At 40.3% G+C, this 22,197-nt stretch overlaps 1 protein-coding gene across 1 annotated transcript in view; it reads right to left on the bottom strand.

The window, feature by feature from the left end:
* LOC134172474 (cytosolic phospholipase A2 epsilon-like) overlaps positions 1–16,478 on the bottom strand; it is a 39,472-nt gene extending 22,994 nt beyond the window's left edge. The window contains exons 1-4 of the mRNA XM_062635567.1: positions 16,263–16,478; positions 11,033–11,134; positions 10,596–10,682; positions 4,070–4,145 (exon numbers count right to left, since the gene is read on the bottom strand). Coding sequence (XP_062491551.1) covers positions 4,070–4,145; positions 10,596–10,682; positions 11,033–11,134; positions 16,263–16,478 — 481 coding nt within the window. The remainder of the gene's footprint in view (positions 1–4,069; positions 4,146–10,595; positions 10,683–11,032; positions 11,135–16,262) is intronic.
* Between the last annotated feature and the right edge of the window lie 5,719 nt (positions 16,479–22,197).

The raw sequence follows: 22,197 nt of genomic DNA, 5'->3' as shown, positions 1-22,197 counted from the left end.
GATAATTTCAGAAGCTGGGAGAGAAGAAAGGCTTTGAGATCCTCTTTTATGAATATGCAAGGTCTTTCCTCGTGCAAAGCTTAAAAACAAAAGGAAGATCCAAAACCAAATGGAACATTGTGAGTGTTCTGACCCTCCCAGCTAAAAAACAACAGGTATCCTGAGACAGCTTCCATATGCACCTGATCTCTATAGTTAGAAAATACACCTGATAAGCATAGTCACATTTCAACCTATCCCAAGTTTTACCTTGTCCTGCCTGAGCTCTGACAGCTGCATCACAGGGATCTCCCTACCCACAACCTCTTGAACTGGCAGGACAACACCTATCAGAGAAGTTATCTCTGGGAAGAAAAGCAGCTGTCAGCCTAAAACTCACTCCAAGTAATTTCTCACTGGACACACAGCTCAAATTCACTTCTGCAGCCCAGGCAGTGTTGCAAACACCCAGCACTACTGAGGCTGAGTATCAAGCCAGATGTGACATCCACCCTCTTCACTCCTGCTGTGTTAATGAGCCCAAACATGATGTCCACAGCGAAGGCCAGCTCTTGGTATATGGTATCAGCTAGTACACACATGGGCTGCCATGGTTTCAAAGAGCAGTCTGTCACAGAGACCTCTATACTCAGGTTTTCAGGCTTATGCGAGAGCCAGCAGAATCCAAGAGAGTTTTATTCTGTCACATTATACTGAACTGCATCAGGGAGGGCCACATCACTGTAGGTCTGTGTCACCAGCATTGCTTGAGGACCTGGGAGAGGTCTACTTCCAATCACGGTGACTCAGGGCAATTTCCCTCTCTTGGTGCTTGGGCTTCAAGCTTGCCATGAGGCAGCCCTCCTCACTAGTTGTCCATTTGTCCATGGGATCAGGGTAAGAATGTCAGGTCCAGCTGTAGGCTTTAGGGGCTGCCATAAAACAGGAAGCAAATGCTGATGATGGTGAAGGTGGGCTGGGAGCTTGGTGCAGCTCTGTATGGCCACCCAATAACTCACTTGTTTAATGAGAGCAGCTGGAAGGTGTTGGAGAGCCTGTGCCACCACAGTCCTCTCCCATTGCCTGGCTCCCTTCTCATCCTTTTGGAAAACAAGAGTCACTGGAAGGGATATTAGCAATGCATTAAGGAACTAATACATCGTTTCTTCCACCACCTCCTCCTGGCCAGATATTCCTCCTACACAAGGGGAATTCTCTAGAAGTGATGCCATTAATAGAGTCAGGAAATGTGAACACACCAGTGGAGTCACTCTTTTGCCCAAGGCTGTCTGTGATCTGGGATTGAGGAGAGGAATACCACTGCGAAGCAGAAGCTAGACTGTAAGAGTCCCATACACTTCAATGGAATTACTTCCTTTCTAAATGCTCACTATGTCCCCAGCTTAAATTTGTATGAGTGTTGGAGTCTGGTGATGACACTCAGCATCTGCAAGGCAGCAGGATAAGTGATCTTATCGGGGTGTCCTTTTCTCTAATGACCACAGTGAGATCAGAGAGTGACAGAAGTGTATGTTTGAGTCTGACCTGTGATTGCAAACTGGCATAAAGGTCAGTTAGGAATACAGTGGAAACTAATTAGCTCAGGTCTATCAAGAGCATTTGCATGCTAAGGCAATGTAGAAACCAGTTATATGAAGTGCAAAGCAAATGTCAGAATTGAGCATTACGTAAGTGAAGAGGAGCCCACAAAAGTGGTGGAGCAACAGTAGGTGCATGAAAAGGATTAACTGATCTATTGAGGAGAAGTGGGGTGGCTTCTTTTTGGTTTAATGTTTTTCTTTGTGTGAAAACAGATGCAATCATTGCCAAGCTCCTTCTCTTCACCTGCTGGACCCCAAATCTTGTTTACTGGTAACTAATAAAGGAATCTGAAGATCTTCTCACTCTTTATAGGACTTGCCTCACATCTTATATTAGGATCCCTCTACATATAATAAGAGAAAACCCTTTTCAAAACAAGCATAACATCTAAATAGACAAAAGATGAAAAATGTGCATGAGATATTCTGCTACCCATGTTTTATAGACAGGGCAACAGAGGTACAGAGTGCTTGGTTGACTTGCCTAAACTTAAGCCTGTTGACAGAGCCCACACATCTTGATCCCTACTCCAGTGATGTACATTTTGGTGATAATGGGAATTTTCTCAATGTCTGCATCTCATTGTGCAAACTTCTCTGAAACCCCACTGCCCTCAGGATGGAGGACAAGGTCACAACAGTAACACTGTTTTCTGAGAATGCAGTGTAATTTTACTTTGTGCAATCCCTTTGCATAAGCCAATGAATCATGGCTCTTATCTTGTCATTCCATTTCCATTCTAGATCAAAGGTGATACTAAAATCAATTAAATAAGCACTTCAAAGGAAGGTGAGGCCTTGCACATATATGCAGTGTTTCACAGCTGTCAAAATAAATAGAAATTTATTTGACTTCCTTCGCTATCCTATGATACTTCTACTCTCTGCAACCCAGTATTACGGACCATGTGAACTGAACATTTCTCTCCATTTGGTTGGAAAACTGACAACGGTGGTGTCTATGTTCTTGAAACACCAAAGTGAGCAGAATACAAAGAGATGGTGAGAAAATTCATTACTAGAATATTGTTCAATTAGAAGATGAAGACAAAACCAAATGTCAGTGGTTGGGGTGAAAATGTTGCCATCTCCAAATTACCCTGTAGAAGTCAAGTAGTGCTCACTTGAGAAAACAAGAGGGTACCCTGCCATGTCCTTAGCCTTCCTTGAAGTCTGTCTGGTGAATTTCTTCTTCATGGAAAGATGGACCTTTAGAGATGGGATGTAATCAGGATCCATTCTGCCGGTCCCCTAGTGAGGAGTCCAGTCCAAACCAGTCCTCTGAAGTGAAAGGTTTCCAGGCCAAAGTAACCCTGAGCAGAGCTGTCAGTGTACCAGCAGCATGGGGTGCCTCATCTTATTTCTTTGGACATGTTGTCTCATAGATATTGTCCGATTTTCTAATTTCAAGGAGTGTATCAAGACAATTCAAGAGAGTCCTTGGCATGTGATGTGCAGCCATTTCCTGACAGCTTTGGTAAAACTGACACATTTTGGAGTACCACAGGTAAAGAATTGATGCTTGCACTGTGCAAACAGCAACTGCAGATGACTTTTCAGTTTGAGGGATCCTTTGGCTGCTCTAAAAATATTAACCAGTGGGAAGACAGAGGAGTGAGGTAACACATTATGTGAGATGTTGGGCAGTGGAGAGGCTGTGGTGTTTGTGAAAACTAACAAACTTCAGCATGATCTCCCAAAGAGGTAAGAAAATGCGCAGCAAGAGAAAGAAGAAGAGTATTGTAAAAATAAGTAAAACTCTAGTTACTAGTGACATGCCAGGTTCAAGAGGCACATCTAGGAAGAGCATGAGAAAACGGTCCATAGAAAAATCTCTGTGAAAGTGGAGCACCAGGTAAGGGTTGGCTAACATATCACACATTCTCAGAACGCATTGCATGTAAGCTGTGCTCCATACTCCAGTCCCCAAAAGATTTGTTATAAAGCAAAAGTGACAAACATAACAATGCAGCTGATGTCTTGATGCTCAGAACAGGTACACTATACACCTCACCAAATTTCTGAGTTGTGGTAGGGCTCTTTAGAGCAAAGAATTAAGACCAACTGATGTGTAAGGATTTCAGATCTATATTCTATGTATTTGTTATAGATATGGGATATAAACACTTGGGTATTAAGATTGGTGTTAAGATACTTTTACAGGTCTAAGCCAACTTGTCAGATAAGTAATGTATAATTCTGTACATTGCTGGCTGATCAAAGTCTTGAAGATTTAGTCAGTACCCTATCTGGCATTGACCTGTTGCTGAATGCTTAAAAACAAATAAACCAACCAACCAAGAAATCTCTGAAATTGTAAATATATATATATATATATACACACACACCATGGCAGAAATTGGCTTTGATAGTGATTTCTTAGCTAGTGTGACATTGAAGTTTTGCATTTGTGCAGTGGCTAGCAAAAGCAGGGGCTGATACAGTAATCTGAGAACTGTGTAACATCAGTAAGAAAATCTGGTACTTACAAAAATCTGCCTGATGAGCATTTGTCAACTTTATGATTCTTACAGTGAGCAGGGAGTAAGGTGACATTTCTTCCTGCTGAAAAAAATAACAAAGGAGATGTGCTTTAAAGTTTGGGATACATGTATTTAGTGTTAATGACAACTGAACACTGAAAAACACCCGGTTTTACTGCAGTCTTCTCTTCCAGTTGGCCTCACAGCAAAATGCAAAGTAACTTTTCCACAGACTTCATCAACCTCTAAAGTCTGCCGTTATCTGAGCATACAAACAGAAGGCGTGGAGTAAGAGGGTGAATAAGAAAGTGGAGGTGGTGTAAATAAGCAGAGGAAGTTCAGTTAGCCAGCTACCTTAAATCATACATGTGGTCACCAGCATCCAATATGTCAACACAAAATTCAATGAATCCACAAATCGGAGATGCTCCAATTTTGGTTGACTATTGTCCAAGAGCCTGTGTTTTGCTATAGGTAGAATTAAAACCTATACTAAAGTTTCTACTTTTAACAATTTTTGAATAAGTGAAGAGAAAGGGATTAAGAAAGAAGAAAAATCTTTTAATATTTTTTCGCTAGTCTTTAAAGGATTCATTTTCATAATGCAGATGTGTCTAAGGATGTGTTAGCACCTTAGGGGATGTCTCAGGCCACCAAGGTGATACACAGCTTTAGACAAACGCTCCTACCTTGCTTTGTGGAAACAGAACTTTTCCTTAACAAATATAGTTATACTACTCCATGCCTATCAGTCAGACAACCAAGTACGTGGTTTTGATTACATTCCATCTCAAAGAAGGCTATCCCCAATTCCTTGTTGAAGATGTCAGGCCTGAACAGCTGGGTCTGTAAAAGTTGGGCCAATCACATGTGTTTTAGGGATTTCACATCTTCAGAGAACATGTCCAGCATGTCCATTAGCAGCAGATAGAGCAACTAGGATATCAGCAAAAGATGCAGGAAACAGGCAATACTTACTGTGGCTACAGCACAAATGGCTACTTTAATTCCCTGACTGCAGGAACAGTTCTGGAAAACTTACCAAATATCTGAAGCTTATAGAAAGGAAAGAGTTGCACCATGGTTGTACACAAGATACTGAGCGAAAAGGGTGAATGAGCACTGGGGATGCTACACTTGTCATAGTCAAATGAACAGAAGCAGAAGAAAATGAGAAATTTCAGACTGTGCCAAGTAATAAATTTCCAAGTTGATGTATGATCATAATGGGAATAGGTCTCATTAGATAGGGTAACACAATAAGACTGCAGTAAATGTCAAGGCTTTACACTGGAAAGAAAATACTCCTGCAAACTCTATCGAATCTTGAGGCTTGACTGTTACTTCTACATAAAGAGCATTAATCTGCATACAAATATGCTACCAGCAGATTCTGAATTGGGTATCTCCTGTAAGAGGGGAAGATGGCGTAGCATATAATACAAAGTTACTTTGAAATAGTCAGGTAATGGAATAAGGTTTTTTTTTTTTTTAAGGACTTCTGATCAAAGCATAGAATCATAGAATAGTTAGGGTTGGAAAGGACCTGAAGAGCATCTATTTCCAACTGCCCTGCCATGGACAGGGACACCTCCCACTAAACCATGCCACCCAAGGCTCTTATGGCACTAAAATGAGGTAGATTTGGGAATAGGAATTGTTTGCAGTTCTAATAACATGGGTCTATGGAAGTTATAAAATGTCCAAACTAACTATGATGACAGTTGCAGATTTGCAGAAAGATACTCAGCCAATACTGAAGGCACAGTACGTATGGTAGTCGTGGATATCCAGGAAGAACTTGTGGAGGAGTTAGGATAATGGCAGAAGGCAAACAGATTAGTAATCAGAGTAAATCTAAAAAATAGAGTAAAATCATCTCATGAAACAATAACAAAAGGCAGCCAAAGTAAGAAGCTGTTATGAAAGCCAATGAAAAGCAGTCTGAAAAGATTATCTGAAGTAAAAATGAAGGAACACTGGTAGATGATTAAATAGTTAGGAAATGTTATCTATTTCCTGAGAAACTTTAATTAAAATAACAGGAGAAACTATCAAGTGAAACAAGAGAAAGCACATTCACAGGTGCTGCTACTGCGACCAAAGTCAAAGACTGCTAAAAAGGTCAAAGTATAAGAAATCAGTGAGAGAGCACAGTACATCAGCTGAAGGGCATAAAGCATTGGACCATGGGGAATTTATCATGACAAAATATAGCTTAACTTCTAAATAATTCTGATCCCTATGAAGATGAAATACATGAAGGTCATAAAAGGAATTTGCAAAAAATTGCTGTAGTTCTCAAGCTATGAACTTGCCCAATGAAATGGCAAGAATGAATTTTGGGGAAAATAAAAAAAGTTAAAATTAAAGTTAAATTAAATATAAGTTAACCAGTGCCTAAAATAAACATAAGGCTTTGCCCACAAGCTCAGGCTTATAACCAGGAAATGTGATGTCAGAATGTTTTCAATAAGTTGACTAGTTAAAATGCTAATAGTTTTTGCTATAAGATATAGAAACACCACACCCAAAACAAGAGGGCTTTTAAGGCCTTTTTTAACAAGAGGGCTGAACAAATTCATTCTTCCTATCAGTCTACAGGAAGTAGATGATGGTGACTTCTGGGTGGGTGTATTTCAAAACTAAATAGGAATTTAATCACAGTTGCTTGAAGTCATATGTAGGGCACAGGATATTTTACAGGGCTGTTTGTTCTGAACAGGGGAGGGGAGATCTCAGCATCATCAGAATCTGGGCTGAGCCAGCTCCACATTAGTGTTTCAAGCATTACTGCTAGGCCATTCCTTTTTCACCAGCAAAGAATAACCTCAACCAGTTTTGTTCTTAAAGAACAAACACTCACTGGGTTTGGCCATTTCTTTCCATACCTTTTGCAAAAATAGTACTCAAATTATAGAACTACAGAAAAACTTCAGCAGACATATTTCAGGAGAAATAAAGGAAAGAGTTAAAGGAATGGCATTGGTGCTTTCTTAGCCCTCTTCAATGACATCACAGGTCCTTCAGACAGCATTTTGGAACATGTGCTTTTAAAGACTGTCAGAGGTGTGTATGTACTTTTTAAATACAGTGACAGAAACAGAAAGAAGCGTGGGTTCTGCGAAGACACATTTACACCAAGCACTGGCTGTGTGCTTGTTCCGGAGTGCCATTGCAACAGGCTAGAGCAGAGGCTATGTGAAGAATGCAACACAAGAACCTCATACTTTGCATGCAAATTAAGACAAACTGATAAGAGAGTATGGGAAGGCTGTATCAGGAAGGAAAAAAAAACCAACAATCAACCAACAAAACAATAGAATATGTTACCATGAACAACAGTAAGATTCTACCTGGATTAGATAGTGTCAAAGATCATGCAAAGGATCAAACAACTAATCTCATGTGGAATCACGGTGAGGAAGTGCATGGGGATATTTGGTGTCACAGGAATACAATTTAAATTTAAATTTGAAGAGCTTGGCAAGGTAACAATAGGGCAGAGTACTTGAACAGCCATAATATACAGATTAGAAATTTGATTGAATGAGAAGCAAGAAGTAACTTTCACTTTGAGGAGGAGAGCTCTGAAGTAGGGGCTGTGTAAGGGAAAAGCCAGTGAGCTGTGCATGGAAACTCTGCATACAAGGAGAAAAATATCCCCCTATTGCCCGAGAAATCTGAATCCTGTGAGACAGCAAGATGCTGGCTATGTCAGCCAGGGCATATCCAGCATTCAGATATAGAACAAAGACCAGAAGAGAGAGAATGGAAAAAGAAACTCAAGGAATTAACAAAGGAAAGAGCTGGTGATGTGTACCTCAGAGAGGCATTCAGTAGGTGTTATTTGGTGGCAGAGAACATGCAGCCAGGCTGAGCTTCCCTCAGCCTGAGCCTTGTTCCCTGTGTCTATTCATTGGGTCAGCATGGTTTATTAGCAAAACCTCTTCTGGTATTAGCCTGCCGCCAAGAACCACGATTACTCCAAATTTGAAGGAATAATGAAAATGCTAGTTTTATCTTCATATTCTTGACATTTTTACCAGTTAGAAAAGGGTTTCCACAGCACTCAAACCAGTCTGCACTTTAAACCTCCTCTCACTTTCTCTCAGTATAACACTCAAATGGTCATGTCACCAAAATCAAAGCCCTTCAGAAAAATCCCAATCCCAATATAGAAAATATTTTCATCCCCTCTTTAAGGCATCAAAGGAGGAACAAAATTTAGTGAGTACCATCATCATAATTTGAGACACCAATGCTTTGGAAAAGAACTGCTAACTATAAAGCAAATCATGGACTATAAAGCAGATTTTTGAGATAATGAAGACTTCTCCTTGGAGGAGATGGTTAATGAAAAACTACCTCATATAGTACTTTTCTGGTGGCCAAATACCAGATATGAAAATTCAAGGAGCAAAATAACGTAACTGAAGCTCACATTCCTGGTGCCATCAAGGAAAGTCATGCAACTAATTGTCTTTTCCCTGCAGTCATAATTTCATTGTATTAATACATTGAACAACAGCTAATAAACTAGAAAGCTTGCTGCTGCTGATTATAATTTGTGTTACATTAAAAAAATTTTAGTTCAGGGAGTTGACAATGTAATCAGCTATCCATGAGTGACTCCTCTTGCAGTCCTCTCTAGCAAAGAGATACCTGTGTATGCAAAACTTCTGAACTTATCCCTGTAATGATAGCGATAGTCAGACTGAGCAGCATCCTTTAAAAAGTCTTATTGTTACCCCTATCAAAGGTGACCTTACATGACACAATTCAATCACAGATACTTCTTTTAAGAGGGGCAGGGCCCCGGTAAAGTCATGGCTTTTTTCTAGTTTTGCAGCAAACCATTAAGGAATGTGCATCACTTCATGTGTATCTCTTACGTAAATCAAAAACTAAGTGAAACTCTCTGGTTTCTGATTTCATGCATACCACAATATTTTGGTGAGCCTTCCCAGCTATGTTAATACTACTAATCTTGAGCTGAGATTATGCTTCTAGTTTCTTGCTCTTTGCAGTACTGTATAGATATTTTCAGCACATTCACAGATGGTGAGACAACAACTATTTTTAAACTGATAATTTGCCAAGGAAAATAACATTTTTTCCCCCATTTTTGTAAATAATTCATTATTCTGTATAGGACAGACTAATAAATAATATCTGGTGATAAATTTTCTAGATTTACTGTAATTATGGGCTACCTTACAGCTGTTTACGATCTTCCTTTAGTATGCTTCATCTTTCTTGTATTTACGTGTAAGGTGCTAGAAGGCAAACTGTGAACTCTAGACTCCCTGAAACAGATAAAGAGAGGCTCTCTTGATTCTCCTCTCCATTTTAAAATATGAAGGAGGTTTCACAAGTTTGTTGCATATACCTGAAAATACAGCTGTGAAGCAAATTTGGCTTTGCACTGTAGGTAGGCAACACAACTAAATCCTATGTGCAGACCTGGGCATGTTTCTCTAAACCCAGTCCAGTGACTATTCAGTTTATCACACAGCTGCACAAAGTCCTCTCAAACTGAAGCAAGTACTTGAGCAAGTATTTGAGCATTAGCATTACAGAAAGCTTTGCACTTTACTTGTTCTAGGACTCAAAGATCTGCTATAAGCATGTTATCCTTTACAACACCTTTCTACTAATGATTATCCTCCTGCTGCAGATGGCAAGCTACAGCATGCAAAACTCAAGGAAATTAATGAGAGCTGCCCAGGAAACCCAATGCCAATAAGAGGCAGAAATTGGCCAGCTTGCACAAGTCTGTGCCTTCAATGCCAATTTTCTGCCAAGCATGATTAAAGAGGAGAGAGGACATGCTCAAAACCAGGAACACAGTGATCAAAGTAAGCATTTGTTCTGGAAACTGGCATTAATAATCCAATCCCAAAGGATTAAATTGGACATAAGGAGGAAATTCTTTCCTGTGAGGGTGGTGAGGCACTGGAATGGGTTGCCCAGGGAGGTTGTGAATGCTCCATCCCTGGCAGTGTTCAAGGCCAGGTTGGACTGAGCCTTGGGTGACATGGTTTAGTGTGAGGTGTCCCTGGCCATGGCAGGAGGGCTGGAACCAGATGATCTTAAGGTCCTTTCCAACCCTAACTATTCTATGATTGCTGAGTGCCATGCTCTGACTTTCCAGCACTGGCAACATTCTCCATTCATGCTGGGCTAAAACTCCATGTAAGTTAGTAAGGCAGATAGCATTAGAAGAAAGCCAAAGTCAGTCCCATTTTAACAATAAATTGAAAACATTTTCACTAAGGAATTTCTCTAAGGAATAAAACCATAAAAATAACACAATTTATTTAAATAGATGAAGGAATGGCATAAAAAAAAATTATGGAATGCTGATGTTTCACCTAAAGAAAATTTTCTTTCATTAAATGCTCCTATTTCTAAATATGCATGTGAATCTTTAATAACCATACTTGGGAGGGAAATAAAATGAGTTCCTACCCTTCTCAATGAAATATTGGTTTAGTCCCACCTATATTTAGTTTGATGAAGTTGGTACCTTAGCATCAACGTTGCTTGGAGCTATGTAGTGCATCATCCATTTTCTTTCTTCCTTTCCCAAGAGGCTCGATTTGCTGCTTGAATGCTGTAGGGGAAAGGAGAACAAGGGATGAAAAAGAGAGCAAAGACCAATTTTTCTACTTATTTCAATTCCTCAGTGTAGAATTGCAATGTGGAATGGGCAATCCACACCTCCTCGTTGTTTGTGGTGGATAAAACAAATGTGCCAGGAAAGTGGCAGCTGTTTGTGTGCTACATGGAAAGATATCGACTCCAGGTTCTTGTAGATGTAAATAGCAGGGAAAACAGAATGACAATTTTTCTTGATAGTTATGTTAAACAGGTAACAGTGGATTTGACCTATTTATAGGCCAGGGACAAATCTGAGTCAAATACCAAGAGACTGCTGCCAGGCTTGTTCTGTTTTCCACTTACCTGAGGAAAGACAGAGTTTGATGCCATCGTGGTCGTGTCTGCATTAAAAGCAGGTGCTGCGAATGGCACCTGAGTATCAGGCTCCACAGCAGCCAGTGCCTCCTAAAAGAAATTTACAGCCTTGAAGAGTGTCAGAAGCTGCTGAGCAGGTGCTTTATTGCATTGAGTCAGAGCTCCACCCCTCCATGATTTCTGAAGCAGGAAAATTTCCCACCCACATTACTTGTTCAAAGAGCACGTCTGTTGTAAGGTGTGAACCTTCCTATCTGCAGGTCTTGTGGCTGAGCAGAGAGTGCTGAGAGAGAGACCAAATCATTCCCACCTGGGGGTTCATGAAAATGTGGTAACAGCCATAACCTGACTGATGATCTGATAGAGATTGCCTGTGAGAGGTAACCTGACAGAGATAGTCTAAAAATGATGATAACAATAGCCTAACAGCTACCTGTTGTCTCCATACAAAGACCTTGAATTCCACATGCTATTGCCTCCAGACTAAAAAATAAAATAAAATCATGGGGATGATCATTAGAAGGAAGACATTTATGTATGAAGATACTAAGAATTCTTTGTGAAGGAATATTCTTCTCTGAAAAGTGCTGTTCATCATGATTTGTGCATATGTGTTTGTTTTTATTGTAGTGTTCTGCTTCAAAAGAAATGAAGGAAAGGAGAAATTTGATAAGCAACGTTTCTGTGCTCCTTAGAACACAATGTATCACTTTTCCATTTGAAATGTTTTACTTATTTCTGGGATTTACATTTAATACATTATGCATCTTAACAAATTCAAATGATGTTCAAACATTTCACTTTGAAAAATTATGAAATATTTAAACAAACTGATTTCACATTTTAAGGATTTTAATTCTTCATTCCTCCCCAACTCAAAACTGACATTTTCTGATGCAAAAAACATTCAGATTTCTGAGCAATCTTATTCATATCACCAGCCATCTGGGCATTACTAATAGATTAATGGAATTTAATGGACTGATCCTGTACATTTTATGACTTTTTCATCTAATGAGGATCTGCATATATTCAGCACACCTCTAGGAAGCTCAGTGATTAAATTTTCTAATACATTATGCAAGCAGTGTTAGGCACACACACATTTGTCTTGAAAGTCCTCCCAAATGATTAAAAGTGGTGCTTATGAAAGGACTTCTGATTAATAGGATGACAAAGCATGATGCTTCCTATTAGAGACCTGCATAAGTATGAAATCACAGCCACTCACCTGTGGCAATAAGTGTTGTATGAGGACCTTGACTGACAGAAACTAGGCACAAATCTGATCACTTCTAGCAGTCTCATTACATACTTTTCTTATATACACAAAAGAATCAATATGAAAAGCTGGTGTTACAAGGAAAACAGGTCTTTACATACACTTTTCCATCTCTGAAAACATTTGATTTGAACGTTGTTATGAACTTCCTTTCCCACCTTGATCTTATCAAAACTTTTTGATGGAACAGGAACTGTTTTGACTGAAACCAGAATTCGATAAACTATAGCAATAGGAAAAGGATAGTCACAAACCTCTCCCACACTTTGGGCAATGCTTTGCTTGATATGAGCCCTCGCACTTCTGTAAAAATGGTGACCAGAAACAGTTTAGGAAAACGTAACTGTAAAGACAAAACCACAGACATTTTCTATTTCTTCTGCTACAGCCTATTGGTATCCTTGATTGAAGCGCCTAGAAGAGGTGTAATACCACAACAGGAGAATGAGAACGCTAGCTACAATTTCTTTGTAATTGAGCCCCACAAAGAGTATCAGCTCCAGGTCTTGTTTCTGTGGTGTATGGAAGCTAATGGGAGTGAGGTTTTTGCATGCAAGCCGATTTTCATTTACCCATGTTATAATGCACCTTTGGTTTTAAAACAAATGGAAATGAAGTGGGGGAAGAAGTCTCCAGATCCCTTAGGACAGTGACTAAGAGGTGCTTGTTGCCTAACAACTAACTCTTCTTTCCTGACTCAAGCCTTCCTGATATGAAATACCTGTTCTTTAATCTCAAGTCAGAGGCAGCCAAAGGTAAACTTTGATTCAAAGCTGACACTAGCACTGAATTTCCTAAATAGTTCAAATTGCTTTTTGCAATGAAGCATTATTCCTTTTGAGGCAAACATGGCATTTTCACAAGGCATGCACTTGGATAGGCTTAACCTCACCTAAATTAAGCCATCTAAAAGTTGGACTTCTAGTCGAAGCCAGTTGCCTGCATCCCCTGTTACTGAATGGAGGAAAAAGTAAGGGTGGCAACTGCAGGTAGTGACTAAGCCCCTCTATATTGGATTCTTCTGGAGAAGCCTAAATGTCCAGGTCATACTTGACACCTAAGTTCTGAATGGCTGAAGGTAGGTGAGGTGAATCCCACCCTGAGTGATCAGTATACCCTCTTTAATCACTTGTTTCCAAAGTTCCTTATGCTGAGGGAACCTGATATTGAGGAACTTGGTTTTGTTGTTAACAGGTGATTCACCCTGTTGGAATGTGAAGCTGAAAAACACCCTTGGGCAAAAGCTCTATTAGCATATAAATGAAAAATCCTCTCATGGATTCATTCAAATGAAACAACAAAGAAGAGGTTTGGGGATAACCAAGGTGGAAAAGAATGCAAAATGCAATGCTGCAAGTACCAGAATGAGTACAAACTTCCTACCACATTTCAGTTTGTGATCATGAATGGGACCACTTGACTTGGGACTGCTGCTCTAACGAACAGCAGTACAGGCTGTGCAGTAATAGCTCATGCCCAGGCATATTAAAGGAGAAATATGGAGTTGGGTTTTCTGTGAAATTCCAGGCTGCAATCTGTGGAAGTTCAGCAGCTGCTTCATAAGCATCCAAGATATGTCTGGGACAAATGGGGAATGTCAGAGGGAAGAACAGAGAGGAGAGGACTTCTACAGCTACCTGAAGGCAATGCACTCCTGACCTGTGGGGCAGAGACCCAGGAAATGATACATTCAGCGCAGCTCAAGGAACAGAAAAACTGTGCTGGAACACTTTTAGATACCCACACTTACGGAAATGTTGGGGTCTGTCTGTAAACTGGGGAGTTACTGGAGAGAGGCAGATCACCCAAGGTTGCTCTGCCTTGAACTGTTCATCATTTGAGGCATTTTTCTGGGATTGTTTTGGTTTTCCTGACTAATCTGATGGTGTGTAAGACTACGATTAACGTGATCTGAAAGCACAACCAGTGATTGAACTAGGCCAATCTTAACATTGATGCTCAAAGACATGGGTTACATCATAGTTGATTATTCAAAGATTTCTTAAAAAGGCAGATAAGGACAAATGAAAGATCAGCTAGACTGTGCGTTTTCTTTTGACTTTTCTCAATCATTCTTGATGATAAGCCCCTTCAGCCTCTTTCCCATCCTTTCTAGCTCTTCTGAAGCCTACAGACTCTCATTTGTGTCTCATCCCTGTAACGCAGGCTTTTTCATATCATGCCCTAGCAATGCTTCAGCACTTCTAGCCCTCAGATTTCCCAGACCACCTTTCTGAACATTGGAGAAATGGAGGGTACAGATTCCACCAAAGCCTTTCTGATTTACTCCTGGTCAGTACCTTTACTAGAAACAGCCATCTCTACTCCCCAGGGATAAAAGAAGATGCAGCTAATGTGACCCATGGCAGAATGATGCTTCAGGAACCTTACAAATAATAATACATGGTGGCCTATCTGAATAAAAGCAAAAATGTTCAAGTTGATGTCAGAAATTGAGAGATCATAGCAACCTCCATTGCAGCAATGCCAAATATCATTAACAAGAATCAAGCTTTAGCATTGCAATGGCTGTGCAACTTTGCCTGATCCACATCATTGCTGCTGGTGACCCATATGCCCTTTATTTTAATAAGATAAATACATTGACTTTCGTAAGAAATGTATCTATGTATTTATCTGTAATTCAAATATAAACACATTAGGACATAAAAAGTGAAATGGCTTGAGAAAATTTGGACATTGAAGTTAGATAAGCAGAAAAGGAGACGTTTCTGTCCCCCAGGAATATTATATTGCTTTAGGAAGGCTCTGTATGCTCTTCCCCATGACAAATATGGAGTATAGAAACTTGTCGTTGCATACATACTAACACTACCCAAACTCACAGTAAACTTATATTAAGAAAATATTTCAGAAGCAGTTCAAGAAGTAATCAACATCCCAGACAAATACTGACAGTAGCTCAAGTTTGCAAGGTTATTTGGTCTGGTTATTCTTACATAAAACATAATCTTGCTTCTGATAGCTCTGCCTCATTGGAGACCTGTGCTTGAGCGTAAGTGCAATACTGAGCATATATAAAGTTCTTAAATTAGTCTTTCTTTGTGAAAGGCATGCCCTGCATAGGATCCTAGTTATTACCAGCATCACTGTAGTCTTCCATCAAACACTCAAAAACACTGGGATTACTACACCAACTTATCCTGTAATAACTATTTCCATCTGTAGAAAGTTAACGGTATCTTGGAATCTGAATAAAAACAGCAAGGGCTGGTGGGATATGCCTTTGAGTTTCCTTTTCTTCTTTGACATATGGGACGTGATATGTTATTGTCAAGTTTAAATTCCCAGTGTTCATTGCAGTTAGCTCCAAGGGATAAAGTACCTTACAAGAATCTCATCCATGCATGAAACTGTTGGTCACCAAAGTGCATTTGCTGACTATTAGAGAGAGAAACATGTCTTACTGAGAGTCCCAGGCAGGATCAGGGGACCCCAATGTAGGTGACAGGTTTGCTATCGATTCTGGCAGTTCCTCAAAGCCTTCTCCATTGCTAAGCAGGATCCCTTTTACTTCCTCAGTGCAAAGGCGAGCAAGTCACCTTTCTGCACTCATTATCCTTTCAGCTAAGAGTGCCACAGCCAGTGTTTCAGCAGACATCAACAGACGGGTTTTCTCAACACGGCTCAGGTTTTGGTACAGCAAAATTCCTGACTTATCTGACATTTTCTGTGTTACAGAAGAGGACAGGACAGTCCACTGTGAGACCAGAGCCCACATCTGATAAGCACTGTAACAGAATAAAGGCTCTCCCTCCTAATTAACTGGGAAGGACAGAAACAGCCAAGAGATTTGCCCTAAAAGATGCAGCTCTCTTCTCATCCACAGCCCAGCGCAGGTGGTTGCCTCCACTGTGAGAGCCCTGGTGATAAAACACAAGCTATGGGAAAGGAACATCCTTAGGGAAGGCTTACCCAACCAAGGAAAGGCTGCCAGGCACTGTGGGCATTTCCCGTCCTACTTTTAGGCTGAAAAGGAAGCATAGGGTTAGGTGATGCACTCACTCCAGCTAATCTTGCAGTGCTGAAATTCCTGGTGCCTCTTTCTTGTGTGAGGAAGGCCTGGCTGTTGCAGGAGCTCTTGCATCCAGTATCTCTCCACGTGTGCAGAAGCCATGTTCCCATTGCCATGTTGACATAAATCTTTGTGACACATTGTGCAATCTGAAGAGGTGTGCATGGCAGTGTATCCTGACCTACATACAGAGTGTTGTCACTGGAAGGACGGAGTGACAGCCTTTACAGGGCATCTGTTAGGTCAGGTAAGCAGTGCTTGACAGACTCTGTTGGGAGCCACACAGACACCCCACTAACCTGCATTTTGTGCTATCTGAGGCTGAACTATCATCCATGCCTCATATCAGCTGCTCATGGGATGTGCTGTCAGTGATGCTATATGAGTGACTCCACATGGCCGCTAACAAATCAAAGCGTTTCTCAGGGAATCCCAAAAGGCTTCACAGTTGTCTGGGAAGCCAAGTGTAGGAGGATTTGGGGCTGGTAGGCAAAAGAGTCCAACTATCTTTCCACATGTTCCTGCTGAACAAAATACAAACCTGTGCAGGAATCTAGTGTGGCCACTTACTCACAAATGGCTGATCACAAAGATTAAACCATGCTAACAGCTCCATGTGGAAGGACTTTAAAGAAGCAATTGCAAAACATCTGAAGGAAGTGTTTCAGAAATGCGTAAGGAAAGACATTCTCCAGGAGATCGAGATGGGCAACTATGCAAGTACATCCTATTACATACTCATTTCAACATGATCCTGTGTTAAAACCTTCAGACATCAAAGACAAGCGTGACTGTTAGGTCAGGTCAAGAAAACACAGATTAAAGAAAGGCAGATTTGTAGTGGCAAACGTTGCTGAATATCCATTATAATAAATGTAAGGCAGCCACATGTTACTACAGCATGTGGAAACCTGTCGAAACACCTATTGCATGCTACCTTCACATGGTTTCAATATTTTGACCCTATGTGGTGTAACAACTGAAATCTACTTCATTAGATCACATAATACAAATATGACGTGAAAGGAAAATTAGCTATTCCCTGTATTTCCACAAATCTAAGACAATGATAAGGTCAGTCTAGCCATTGGTAAAAAAAATGCTGTGATAGACAAAGAGAAATTCCTATTGCTTTGGAGGCTTAGCATTGCAGCTTCATGCTAAAAAACAGTGGGAAATGTCAGGGTGGGCTAAAAGATGTCTCTGGACACGTAACTGCTTATTCTGCTGCAGCTGAGGAAATCTCAGCGGTATATCAGCTATCCCAATTGCATAATTTTGGCTGAAAACCAAAGATATCAACTCTTTTACTTACAAAATATAGAAGAAACATACTATGTCCAAGGGTGACAACAGGAAACATATATATACATACATATAAATATGTGCAAATATGAAGGAAATGTGTGTGAAGAGAAAGCAAAATCCTGCAAAAGGTCTATACTTACTACTTCACAGAGATAGCAAAATAATTACTAATGATGCAGTGAAAGTGAGAATGCTAATAAAACACTTGTGTTCAGTGTTGGGAAAGAAGAAAGATGTTTCATGGTTGCATTTTGTGAATTGCTTTACAACACATATTAAGACAGAATCAAGATCATTCTTACCAATTAGTTTCAAAAAGCATAGTCTAGGAAGATTCTTGACTGTCTATGGTTCAGCTATTTAATTCTTGGGATACTATTGAACTGCAGAAAAGGAGAGTGAATATTGTGCCAATTTTCAGAAGTAGCAAGAGTGATGTGACAAGGTGCCAGTAGATTGTTTACCTTAGCTGTCATTGCAATAGTGGGCATAATTAATTAAAAATCCATTATCATATATTACCACTCTTGGTTCTCTTGATATTCCTCAAAATGTGGGCTGGTAGTCATACACACTAAATGCTCCATCATCCCTTAAGTGGTTGATTGCAATACCTATTTTAAGTCAAGAGTTAGTTTCAAGTTACATACATTCTTCTCATTAATATTTCATATACTTTGTACAGCATTTGTTAGCATACATCTGTTTATATTAAATACAAGTTTCAGCATATGAAGCAATTATGCACTGAAAATTGCACTCTACCACACAAGGGAGTGTTTTCCCTGAAAATGATTGATGTTGTCTAATTAGTTAGGCTTAGAACAGTCATTAACTAATACAATTTTCTGTCTGGACAGCAGATAATTCCACCTAGCCAAATTGTGTGTGCATATAAGTGTGTGTGTAAAAACTCCAGGGAGATTTGGCGTAAAAATGGTGGCTGAAACCCTTTCCATGGAGGCAGAAGTGAGGGGCCTACATGACTTGCTTATGAGCTGAATGTTCAGCCATATGGTTTGGTAAACAGCTTAAGAACCCTATAGCCAGGAAAAAAACAGGGCAGGAAAAAGGGACAGGAAAACTTATGGAAGCTGATCTTAATAAAGGTAGATATGGTTCTGATTTTTTTTCCTTTCTTTTTTTTTTTTAGTTTTCTATTAAGCTTTGCAAAACTCATACTTATATTTGGATTATACACAGAAATTCTTCTTTAATTTCCTCATCTTCAGCATGCCCTGGAGGTAATACTGGGGTACTGCCAAAACTGAAGTGTGCTCTTCCTATGGATGCATTGATCTTGCAAACCAGGGTACTGGAGCTGCCTTTCAGAGACCAGAGTGCAGTAAAGCTTTAAGGGATCCCAAAGCAATTATAGGGTGTTCCACAAGTAAGGTGCATGGGATAGTAAACTGGCAATGCAAGATGACTGAATGGAAAGAAAGTCTTTCTGGGGTTAGCATTAGCCAAAAGTTCCCTTTAAGGTGATGAGCAGTTTTGGTAAGCCCTAAGCTACCTTCTGGAAGCCAAGTGTGAAATGAATAGTGGGTTTTTTAATAAGAAACTGATTTTGTTCTATCCTACAGCTGAAGATTTTTTTTACTTGTAGTCTGTTGTGCAAAGATAGTAAGATTTTGTAATGCAAGGATTGAGTAAAAGTGTATGTTACTAAGGCTAAGAACTTGTTAGCTAACTAAGTTCAGAATTAGTCCTCAGTGGAAAACATCACTGAAAAAAGTTTTCTTATGAGGAATATCTAAGACTTTACCAGTCTGAAACCCTATTGAACATTTTCATGAGTGATTTGGAAATAAACACAGCATCCTGACTGGCTAGATCTGCAGTAGAACAAAGATTGATGGAATGCTGAGTAATACTGAGGATAGGGCAATCATATTGCAGAATGATCTGACCTGCTTGATAGACTGGTCTGATTAACTACAGATAATTCTAACGTGCTGAGGCATGAAGTTATGATTAAAGGAATGACAAATGTACGTTACGAATTACTACCCCTTACAAAAGGGAAGACTAGTGTCGAAAACACTAAGTCATGAGCTCATGGAGGACAAACAACTCAGCAGAAGTCAGTAATGGCAAATGAGGACAATGGATTCCGTATATAGAAACCGGGATGTCATTTATATGTAAGAACAGAAGAATAACAAATCAATGCTCATTTCAGTGTATAGCTATAGTAGGAAGTGTACTGGAGTCTGCATTTGATGAAGGAACAATAAAGAGTTGGAGACAGTGCAAGAACAGAGATATAGCTCCATATAGCAAATAAAGGTTGGGTTTGGTTTTCTTTCGTTTATAATGAGAACTTAGAGGACTGAATATACTGGTTTGACAAAAAGAAGACTGTGATGTAACCTTGGTACATTTTCTAAAAACGACCCTAGTGAAGAAACAGTGATTATGCAATGGCTTTTAAGGTACTGGGAAAAGATTTAACAAGAACTAACGCCTGGGCTCTGGCCAAACTGAGGCTGGAAACAAACTGCATACTTATTGCTGGAAGACGATCACCCACTAGAACATTCTTCCATGAAATGTGGTGATTTCACCATTCCTGATGTCCTTAAAGAACAGGTCTGACATCTAAGAAGTCTAACAAGATCCTGATGGTACTTCCATTTTTTTTTTCTAAGTCTATGTAAAGAAATAAGAAGAATAATCTAGTACAAATACAAAGCTGCATTCACTGTTTTGTTCTTTCACAGCCTAATAGGAGCTAAACAGAGCTAACCAGTTCAAGAGCTGTGTACAGTCTTATAGGGTTGACTTGTTAAACAAATTCAAGCTGGTAGGACCAGCAAGCAGCAGTGGAAAAACAATGCCCCAGAAAACTGTCCCTCAGTGTTTTCCTAAAGGCTTATCATTATGTACTTGCAAATAAGGACTGCAAAGGCAAAAGATGCAAACACCTAAATATTCCTCCAGGCTTAGCTCCAGGCTCCAATACAAAGTTGATCTCTATAGCTCCTGTTCCCCTTATTCAATGTATTCAGTTGCCTTTCTCACCTCTCCCAAGAGCTTCCAGTCTTATTTACTGCATCCTACTGCTGCTCCTTGCTACACTTCTTGGTTTGGTTTTGCATCTGAAAGGTATAAAAAGCCTCCTTCAGGCTTACTGAATCTTGACTTAAGCCTGACTGAGCAAAACCATGCACTAGAAAATGTTAAAAATGAGATGCTATGCAGATTATCACAGTCATTTAAAAGACCCATTTGGTGGCATCCTAGAAGAAAAGGCAAACACAAAACCACATGGGAGATACGCAGCTCCAACAACTGAGGCTGGAAGAACTAGTGATACACTGTAAGGAAATCTGACCTGTTCTAGCTGTAAGAACCATCCTTTTAGAGGTTCATGCTGACTGTTCAAAGTGAACTGGTTCAAAGTGAACTGAGAAAACCCATCCAGGCTGACTACAAGAAGACTAACTCTCAGATTTTCATTCTGGAAGGATTAATTCCAAGTGAAGGAGAGCTGAGAGCCAGAAGCTGTCCATAATCCACACAAAAAAAAAACCAAAACCAAAACTAACCTGGACAAACCACACTGTTAAAGCTACAACTTCTCAGCAGCACAGAAATAAAGGTTGACTATATCAGGAGAGCTCCTTTACAGGAACAAGGCAGGCATTTCACAGACACCCCTTCCAGCCGCTGACACTCTTTCTTCACAGCATTTTGAAATAGGGAGCTGCGCAAAGCACTTTTGCCCTTGGCTGGCATGTCATTACAGAAACACTGTGTTCTGATCCCTCTACCAGGCTCTGATGATGCTATTTAAAGCTTCAGAGTGACATGACTCAGCTAAGCACACTGAATACCTTTAGCTACTCATTTGGAAAATAGAGAGAAAATCTCTACTTGAGCCTTGAAATATGGCTGAAAGCCAGAGAGGCCACCCCAGCAGCACCCTTCCCTGCTACCAAAACCTCACCATGTAAACCCAATACAGAATCCTGTACACCAGGCACAAGTATAAACTGGGAGAGGAGTGGCTGGGGATCAGCCCTGCAGACAGGGACCTGGGGGTGCTGGTCAGCATCAGGCTCAATAGGAGTCAGCAGTCTGCCCTGGCAGCCCAGAGGGCAAACTGCACCCTTGTGCATCAAACACAGCACAACCAGCTGGTCAAGAGAGGGGATTATCTGCTGTATTCAGTGTTGGTGCAGCCTCACCTGGAGTGCTGTGTGCAATATAAAAAGGACGTGAGGGTCCTTGAACGTGTCCAGAGGAAGGCAGCAAATCTGGTGAATAGGCTGGAAATGATGTCCTATGGAGGAGTAGCTGAGGACTTTGGGTTTGTCTACTTTGGAGAAAAGGAGGCTGAGGGACAACCTTGTTGTTATCTGCAGCTTCCTGAGGAGGAGAAATGGAGAGGGAGGTGCTGAGCTCTTCTTCCTGGTATCCTGGGATAGGACACATGGGAATGGTTCAAAGCTGCAACAGAGGAGGCTTAGACTGGGCATTAGGAACACTTCTTTAGTCAAACACTGGAACAGGCTTCCT

This window comes from Pezoporus occidentalis, unplaced genomic scaffold, assembly GCF_034315485.1.
Source record: "Pezoporus occidentalis ecotype Australia unplaced genomic scaffold, CSIRO_AGI_Poc_V1 ctg46, whole genome shotgun sequence".
In the NCBI taxonomy this organism is placed as follows: Eukaryota; Metazoa; Chordata; class Aves; order Psittaciformes; family Psittacidae; genus Pezoporus; species Pezoporus occidentalis.
The sequence above is the reverse complement of the archived record's forward strand: the minus strand, read 5'-3'. Positions and strand labels throughout refer to the sequence as shown.